Below are 9,724 nucleotides of genomic sequence, written 5' to 3' on the forward strand. Positions count from 1 at the left end.
TATTCCATCATTTTCCACCAATGTGATCCTGGCTCTCCCAAGCAGGTCATCTTTGTCGGTGAAGCTGAGTGCTCCACATCTCTTCCTTCATGGTGCCCATCAGAATTCTGACTTTTTTTCTCATATTAAACTGAAATAAAATGTAAAAATCTGTTAAAAATCTTTTTTTTTTTTTTTTTTTTTTCAGTGGCCCTAATCCTCTTCCTTAGATATCTGATGGCAGTAAACTGATCTGTTTGGCTTCTCTAAATAAGATTCTGGTTCTTTAGCAAAAAATTTAACGGAAAGTTGTGAAATTTTCAATTGCCAGCCAAGATTTTCATTACTCAGTTTAACCTTTAAATATAGACGAAATAACAAAAAAAAAATATGAACAGTACTAGCATGTAACATTGCAATTGAATTAAACTTTCAAAGTTTATATAAATATACCTTTAAAGGTGGTATTGCATTATTTATCCGTGGGTATTATGTCACCCAGACTTTGGTCAAACAGATTTTACAGCAACCAAATACAAGATCAGCAGAAAAGTCTACAAAAACTGTCCACAGTTCAGCATCACTTTATTGCCTGCTTTTTGTGTCGATTGTCATGGTTGCTAGGCGACAGAAGGTATGCTGAGTGAGGGGCGGTTGAGGCAACAGAAGGCTGTACCTGTTTGCATCTATAGTCAAACTCTTCCGGCCTCCTTATTTTCAACTCAAACACACCCTTTATTTTCAGTTTTCTAGGAGTTCCAGCATTTTTTCCAGGCCTGTTCTATGAGAATTTTTTTTTTGGTCTGACTTTGTTTTCAAAGAATTTGTAATTATTTTTATCAAATTGGAATTTCTGTAGGTTTTCCTTTCATTAATAGACCAGTACCACCAATTTCCTCCATGTCCATTATATTATATTGTTTTTAATCAATAACAAGGTGTGCGCAACAAAATAACTTAATTAAAAAACAATTTTTTTATGCCCAAACTGACAAACACTGTTATGGTCCATACAGAGGTCATCCTATATTTGGTTTATGTTATGTAAGGTAATGAACATTGTGTGGTCTGAAGTGTTGGTGCAATAAACAGCATCATTAATGTATCAAAGAAAGCTCAGTCAAGAATTTGAAGAGGTAAAATTTATTTCTACTAAATCTTGAATAAAACAGAATCCATGAGACGCCGAAACACCCATGAGGGTATATTTCTTCAGTAACATAACTCCAATAAGCTCTTTATCCATTTCTTATTTTAATCTGAACATCTAGTAACTGATTTCAAAAAAGAAAAAAGGGGAAAGAAAAATACAAAAAAAAAATCATCTTCATCAAACTCTTCACCCTGCATTTACTCTTTTAGACCAGCAGAGGGCAACAGTGCACATTTTATGGCACTATAAAAATGAGAATCTGCCTCCCTTCAACATCTTTCCAGCAACATTTTGGAATAAAGATGCTTTTAAACTACAAATGTTTTACAGTTATAAGCTACATTTTTTTTTCTTTTTACAATTTCCAAGACCTTCGAGTTGCAGTAAAACATTACACACAGTTAAACCCAAAATATGTAGGTAGTGAATATGAGCATCTCTTCTTTAGTATGAGGGAAACATCAATACTGGAGACTTTTATAATTAAAGCAAAGATTGAATGAAATGATAAAATAACCTGAAGGCAACAGCTCACAAGCCAACCTTTCATCTCAGTTTGTTTGCTTAAACTATTTAGTTTGCTGCGAGTTCATCAAAAATAGCTGATATATAATATCTTTGACTGCTAAATGAAACCAAAGAATGTTATCATCTTGCCTGGAGTTTTCAACAGTAAAATAGGCAGTCAAAAATTAACAGATGCAAATTCATTTTCTGTTGAAAAATCAACAGAAAATGAAAAGAAAAAGCAATTAGAAGTGATGCATGCAAAAAAAAAAAAGAAGGAAAAATAGCATTTGGGCTGATCTGTTGAATAAAAACCACTCAGGGGAATGTTCATCACAATGATAGGAGTGCTTATAGTGTTCATGTTTTTTATTTCTTAACATGAACCAAGTGGCTTTCTTAATCTTTCAGATGTTGGGAGGTTATGTCACAAAAAAACTTTTGAGACTTTGCAACAACAACAAAAAAAAGAAACGTAGATAGATCCAATGTGCCACTCCCCTGGGTTATTTTACCCTGGAACCCATGGGTGGGCAATTTTCCAGTTCCTAGGGGGCGGTATCCTGCAACTTTTAGAGCCATCCTTGGTCCAATATGCCTGAATCAAACAGCTGAGTTACCTCCGTCGTATTCACTCAGCTGACTCAACCAAAGGTACATCTAAAAGTTGCAGGATGCAGGATGTGATTTGACTGTCCTAAAGTAGCACCATAAAGCCGAAAAACCAGATAAGTTTCCTTTAGGCTCCCAGGAACAGTGTGCCTGATTGAAGCAGGGGGACACTTCTCAGGTGGATGCTCCATCTTAAAAGAGGGGTTAAAATAAATTCAAAAAATAAAATTTAATGACAATTGAACCATTATATAGCTATCTCTATACTTATGCTGCTATAGGCTTAGACTGCTGGAGGACATAGGGACCCCTTTTTCATCATTCTGCTTCATTCTATCTCTATTCTCCCACTCTGCAGAATCCATTAGTTCAATCTCTAACGTTCTGCTCTCTTTGCTTTTTCTCATAGTAGCTTCATCTGGTCTGTTCCTGTTTGGCTGTGACTCCATCCTGGAGAGAAATATCAGCTGTGCTGCTGCCATCAACACCCTTGTTTATAGATGTTGGAGATCGGCCTGTTTTCCAGTGTAGTCCTGTTTCTCTGACTGTGACTAACTGGATGTGCTCTCTTCATCCTCTGACATGGGGGCTGGCTCGGAGCTCGTCTGCCTGGCTGTGTGTTTCCTGGACGGGGCCGCCTGTGGAGCTGGTTGACAGTTGCCTTTTGTATCTATGCTTCTTTTTCTATGTCTGCTTCTGTCTCCTTGAACCCCAGTGGGCCTCAGCAGATGGCCGCTCACACTGAGCATGGTTCTGCTGGAGGTTTCTTCCTGTTACAAGGGAGTTTTTCCTCTCCACTGTCGCTACAAGCATGCTTAGTGTGAGGGATTGCTGAAGAGTCAATGAGTCGATGCAATCAGCTGGTTTTCCTTAGATAGAAAACTTTGAATCAATCTGACTGGATGATCTGGTGAACTGGAAAGAGTCTTGAGATGACATGTGATGTGAATTTGGCGCTATAGAAATAAATAAACTGAATTAAACTAGATTATCGTTACTGTAGGTAACTAAGCTAAATAAATGCAGGTGATTAAAATAAGTTACACAGTGCAAGAAACCCTGTTTCGCTCCTTAAACAAATGAAAAATATATGCAAACTTCAAACAACTCTTTCAAATAAACATGACGACGTAGATAATAAACACTTCTCTGGTATGTGGTTAGCTTGTGAGTTGTTACAGAAATGTCAAAAACCGATGTGAACCATGATTACAATGAAATCTAAAACCTGTCGGGTCGAAGCAAAACATTACATCCGAGGGCGACAATGGAGGCATCAAACGGAAAAGCAAGGAAATCACTCAGTCCATGGAGGACGTTGCACATTAAGGCAGCTGAACGTCTCTGCTCCACAGAAATACTCAATCAGTGGGACGTCCCAATCCAATACTGATCACAGCAGAAATCAGTTCACAATAAATGGTTCGGGCCATTTTGTTGCTAGCTACGCTTCTTTGTTTACGTAATATCACATGACCCTGCCTTTTCTAATATTCCACATTATGGAATAACTAAACGTACGTCTTGATGTGGTAAATACCTGTATTACACAATATCTGTATATCAGAAATTAAAACGTAGTATTGGGACATCCTTAGTGGTGAGTTTCCTCAAATCAGAAAGTCTTAAATGCTACTCGTGAGTTTCAGGGATTTGGCAGATTTCTATTTCTGTGCATTTTTTCTGTAAAATCTGAAGGTGTCTGAAGGTCCAACGTATTAAAGCTCCTTGATCTCTATGGACACTTGGTCTTAACTCGTTTACTAGGTTACTTTCACTTTCAGAAGAAAAAAGACTAAACGTTTTAATGATCCATTGATCTTTTTAGCAGCTTTGTGCGCTTCAAGGAAATCTTGGAGTGTTTCTAAACCATCGTTTAAAATGTGTCAAATCAGGTCATAAACAGGAAACTTCATTCTCAACTTCTTTAAACAGGAATCTTCTTCTTGCTCTTTTATCATGCAGTCTGTCCCGATAAACAAAACATTCAAAAAATTAAGGAGACGACGTGCCATGGGGTACAAAATGCAAAAAAAACAAAACAAAAGAACAACCAAAATCATTCAATGGAGAGCTAACATAGCTTATATTCAGTCAAAGGCTAAACAAAGGAGATCTGGCAGAGTGATCTGAAAGGCCGCCACTCAGCAGACATAAAACCTCGTCTCTTCCCGCCTTTAAGTGGGGAAAAAGCCCTCTGACATGGCCTGGTTCCCCTGTTTGGACCTACAGGGATCAGAGGGTTACTTCTACACTCTGAAGCTTTCTCCTTTGCCGTCGATGTGGCGCAGACGCAGGTAGACGTCGGTGCCGATGCCCTGCATGGACTGAACGGAGAGGGAGCCGCCCAGGTACTCTGCGTAGGCCCTGGATGTGGGCAAACCGAACCCAAACCTGTTGAACACAAAGATGCAATCAGACCAAACGGTAAATAATACTATAGGGATGGCCGATTAATCAGCTTGAAGATTTAGTCCAATTTTCTATTTATGGAGATTACATTTTTTAGAACATTTGTTCCTAGATTAAAATCTCATTAATCGCAATGTGTAATACCACTTGCTGCAAACACTTAAGGGCAGATTATACTTCTGCAACCGCACACATCAAATGTGTGCGGTTGCCTCCTTCTCTTCGCGCACAAACCGCGCTCTGCTCGAGTCTCAGATACGCTCGCAAACCCAAAGGCTCTGCTTGCGGATTTTTTTTGCTCTCTCTCTGATTGCAGTTGGATCGTCGCCTAGCAACCTCTCCAGCCAACAGAACGACCTCAGAAAGGGTGCGCTTGTTTAACTCTGAGTGTGCCTGTGATAAACCTTACCGACAATAAAATAGCTTTTTAATTTAAAAGCTATTAAAATAAGAAGATGAAAAAAAACAAAAATCAGGAAAATAAAAAAAAGGAAATAATAAAGGGCGATTCAAGGATCACCAATGAAAAGTCACTTAATTTCTGCTGGAGGCAGAATTAGCATCTGACTAGCAAACTTTTTTTTCCTTTTTTTTTTTCTGACCTACGGGTTTGCGAGCGTATCTGAGACTCGAGCAGAGTCACAGATTATAAGTTTTGAGTGCAAGAAGATGAAATTCTTTTCTCAAATTGAAATTATGTGCTCTTGCATTATGGCAGGATAATTCTCCCATACGCCGGCGGCAGTGTTTATCTATGGAAGTAAATCTCTGTCGCTGGGATTTAAATTAAAAATGCCACTGAAATTTAAATGTTGTATGTTTGTATTTACTGTTTCAGTGTTAAAATATATTCAGAACACATTTTTGACCTAAAAAGAAGTTAATTGTCATTATTTCTACACAGTTGAAATTTCATTTGTTATTTTCTCTTCAAGCTAAAAATTCACATTACTATTTCAAAGTGATTACATTTTTAATACTTATCTTTCAGTTTAATTTTTCAGTGTTAAAAAAAATCTGCATATAAAAAAATTCAACCTTTCAAAATTCAAACTCAATATTTTCAGCCTCCTGAGATTCAACTGGCTCTATTTCACCGTCTTAAATTCGGCGTCTAAATTCAGTGTAAAAAGGGAAGGGGTTACTTCAGGTCACAGACATTAGCAATGGATTGTGGCGTCCAACACCCAGCCAATCCCGTTACGTTTTCTTAGTCACGTGACGTGACGCTTGTGGCGCTCATACGGAAGGAAAACCAGCATGACGGAGCCGGTCATGCAAGCTAACGCTAACTCAACTACAGAAAAATGAAAGTAATAAACTCACCATTGAGTTACCGTTAGCTTGCATGACCGGCTCCGTCATGCTGGTTTTCCTTCCGAATGAGCGCCACAAGCGTCACGCCACATGCATTTTTGTCGCTGGCATTTTTAATTCAAATCCCAGCGATACAGATTTACTTCCATATTTACCTTCCAAAAAAACAATGGCGCATCTGCAAGATATCACAGTTGTGGAGCTTGATCTAAAGTTGCTAGACATCAAAGAGGAACAGGTTCTGTTAATGGAGCGAAACTCTTCGATTAACCTTTCGTCATAGTCGTCCATTGTAGTTGTTCCTCAGTTTTTAAAAATGGCACGCCCCGGGACAGAATCGAGAAAGACGACCACACAGACAGACGGAAAGGCATACCAAGAACCAATCACAGCTGTGTTTTGTCTGTGCAGGTTTGCGACTGTCCGACGCGTAGTCAGGAGTTTTTTGAGACAGAGACAGATTTGACGGTTGCAGAGGCTATGCGTCAGAAGCATAAATTGGCCTTTAGGCTACATTCACACTGTCATTTTTTGTGAAATCCGTTTTTTTTGTTTGTTTTTGCGTTGCCGTTCACATTTCCAAATATATGCGACTTGAATATGATCTCCTGTGTGAACTGCATTCATAAAATGCAAGTTTTCCGAATGCGCAGCAGAGGGCGTAACAATGTCACAGGCCAGCGTGCTCTGTGTTCACGGAAGTAAAGTTCCCAACCTTAAAAACACAATCTTTTCAATATAAACACTGCTCTCTGCATCATCGTCCGCCATGGTGTTTTTTTTTTCTTGCCGCTTCTGTGTAGCAAGATGCAGAATAGTGACCTTAGTCGGGTATTAATGGCGTACAGGTCGGATAAATACGACCTGGCCGTTCAGACACAGGTCGCATTTAAAAAGATCAGATTCGTATCGGATTCAGGACCACATAGCCAAGTGGCCTGGGTCGCTTTGGAACAAATCGGATCTGTGTTGTTCAGACTGCCATGAAAAGATCAGATCCAGGTAGCATGTGAGCAAAAAACAAAACTGTTGCAAAGCTGCTGTGTTTGAACGTAGCCTCTGAACGTAGCCATCGTTTGTTGTGAAAGCATGTTCTTATTTCCGAATAAAAGCAAGTTTTTTAAAATAATGCGGTACATTTTTGATTTTTTAATTGCGAAATTTAAAGGTACAGCGTGTAAAAATTACAGGTATAATCTGACAGAAATGTTTTATAAAAATAATGTAATGCATAAAAATTATTATCTATAAGTCAGTAATTTATTATCACCAATGAGGAGGGATGGGAATCGAAAACCGGTTCCTGCTCAGAAACGGTTCCGCGTGTTCCAATTCCATGGCACCGTTTGGCAGCTCGCTTAACGGTTCTCTTAACGGCATCAGAGCCTAGCGCTGGGAAGCACAAATTACGTCACGTTTTCTACGCAAGTTACGTCAAGTTACACACACGGCATTCAGTAAGCAAGTACGACGTCACAAGACGAAAATCTAGAAAAGCAAAACACTGCAAACATCCCTTATCCTGTTGTCTCATCCTTACCCATGCATGGGGCTGGACTGGTTCCCACTGTTGGTAATGGTGTTGAACAGGTTGCTCATGCGGGGGTCCTGAACGCTCTCCTCTGCAGTGCTGAAGTGGTAGTCCATAACCTTGTCTATTATTTTGTGAGGGATGCCGCCTCCACGATCAGAAATCCTAAATACAGAAAAAAAAATCAATCATTGTCAGAGCTGTTTTAAATGATTATTTATTTTCTTTTATGTTGGCCTTGCCATACATTGCAATATTTTCAATCGTTGCACAAAGCTACAGCTCAAACTGTACGATGAATTCGCAGGGTTTAAAAGTTCACTTTTAAAGTGATTGTGCGACGATCTGTTGGTTTGCATCCGAAGCAAAAACACACAGCATCACGGCCAGTCTTTCAGGAACACTCACGGGTGAACTGTGCGTCACCTGGCGTTGGATGAGGGGTTGTAGACGGCGAACAAGCTCGCCAAACCGACACACGGACACCCACAATCCTAGCTAGTTGGTGATTGTCCCTCTTGCGTTGTGGCGTGGAATAACCAGGCTTCAAAATTGGGCATAAATCAAAAATATCTGCGTCATATAAGTGCGACAAACTAACTGCGACACACTGCTGCAGGAGGATACACAGCCCTTTATTCAAAGAACGCAGCAAAGAGGCTTGTGGCCACTGGGGGAGCTGTAGAGATTAACAGCTCTGTTAACAGTAAAACTATTATTCAAGGGCTCCACAAATGTGGTCTTTCTGGTAGGTAGAGATTCTATAGGAGTCCCACATGCTATGATGACATCATGACAAAGATATGACAGAAGGCGCTCTGCTGAGATCAAACTAAAAAAGAACAAACCGTCCCCTTAGGTGAGGATTTATGTCATCAGGGACATTCAAAAGATGGATAGTGCTGAGTATAAGACAAAGTGAGATGCATACCAAACATTTCTAACTTACTTTTTTTTTGTATGACATTAGAATCATGAAACACGTTTTGCTGATACCTGAGTGAAGTTGCCCTCCCCGACCTTCTTCAAATCAGACACAATTACTGTCAAACGTTTGTGCAGCAAAATTTTCCGTTTGTGCCGCTATCGTTTTAAAGATATAAAGAGATGTTTCAAGAGGTCATCAAAGGTCAACGGCACAAACGAAAATTTTTGCTGCACAAACGTTTGACAGTAATTTTGTCTAATTTAAATAAGGTGGGGGGTGCTGGTTGACCTTTTGACCTTTACATTTTCATTCAAATCCAAAGCAGCACAAACGACAATTTTTGCTGCACAAACGGAGCTGAGTTAATTGACACTCATTTCGTCTGATTTAAAGAAGGTGGGGGGGCTGGTTGACCTTTGATGACCTCTAGAAATATTTCTTTATATCTTTAAAATGATAGCGGCACAAATGAAAGTTTTTGCTGCACAAACATTTGACACTAATTGTGTCTGATTTGAAGAAGGTGGGGGGGGCCAACTTCACTCAGGTTTTGCAGATTTGTAACTGGAAATCCTAACGAAACCCATTGAGGTAGATTGATATGTGATCAGTGACTCATTCTAAAGCTGTAGGATTTTTTTGCCCTTTTCTGGCTGATTTTCCAATCATGTGAGAATTTTTTGATCGGGACGACCTTAAGCCTGATTTTGTTTAGTATACAGGGAGTAACGAGGAGTGATCAGCCTCTCACGACCGCCTCCCAATCAGGAATCGTGAGGTCTGTAAAAATCAAACACGTGAAATTCAGTCGGCCGTCGTCAGGTGGTCGTGGGCAAATCACTCAGTGGGCAAACCAGGATTCTTCTTCTTCTCAGATGAATGCACAGAAGCTACAGACCGTACTAGCCACGTTTGCTCAGCCGTGTTTTTGACCAAATACGTCGTCACCTTTTCTTTTTAGGGCTTTCAGCACAAAATTCCCCAAATAGCTAAGGCAGCGCGTTTCACTCTAGTGAGCTTCATATTCCTCTTCTGCTCGTTAAGCCTCCGGATAGACGACTCCGATTAGCGCCATCTCACTGCGGAGCTGAGTCCGACGTCGTTTTTAGAAGTACAGTGTGAGCAGGTAGATCGCATCAGAGCGTAGGGTCGCACAGCGTGAGAACAAACATCATGAGCTGTGAACTTTTGTTGTGAGCTGTAGCTGCGTGCGACGATTGAAAAAAATCATACAGCGTAAGCCCGGCTTAAGATCATTAAAAACTAAGACCTTAATATGAACTTT

The 9,724-nt window shown here is 39.9% G+C and overlaps 1 protein-coding gene across 1 annotated transcript in view; it reads right to left on the minus strand.

Moving 5' to 3' along the window:
* Positions 1-3,093: 3,093 nt before the first annotated feature.
* Positions 3,094-9,724, minus strand: part of bckdk (branched chain ketoacid dehydrogenase kinase) — a 28,647-nt gene continuing 22,016 nt past the window's right edge. Inside the window, exons 5-6 of the mRNA XM_015370187.1 lie at positions 7,521-7,679; positions 3,094-4,645 (exon numbers count right to left, since the gene is read on the minus strand). Of these exons, the coding sequence (XP_015225673.1) occupies positions 4,501-4,645; positions 7,521-7,679 (304 nt within the window). The 3' untranslated portion in view covers positions 3,094-4,500. The remainder of the gene's footprint in view (positions 4,646-7,520; positions 7,680-9,724) is intronic.

Source organism: Cyprinodon variegatus, unplaced genomic scaffold (genome assembly GCF_000732505.1).
Source record: "Cyprinodon variegatus isolate N-32 unplaced genomic scaffold, C_variegatus-1.0 Scaffold43, whole genome shotgun sequence".
In the NCBI taxonomy this organism is placed as follows: Eukaryota; Metazoa; Chordata; class Actinopteri; order Cyprinodontiformes; family Cyprinodontidae; genus Cyprinodon; species Cyprinodon variegatus.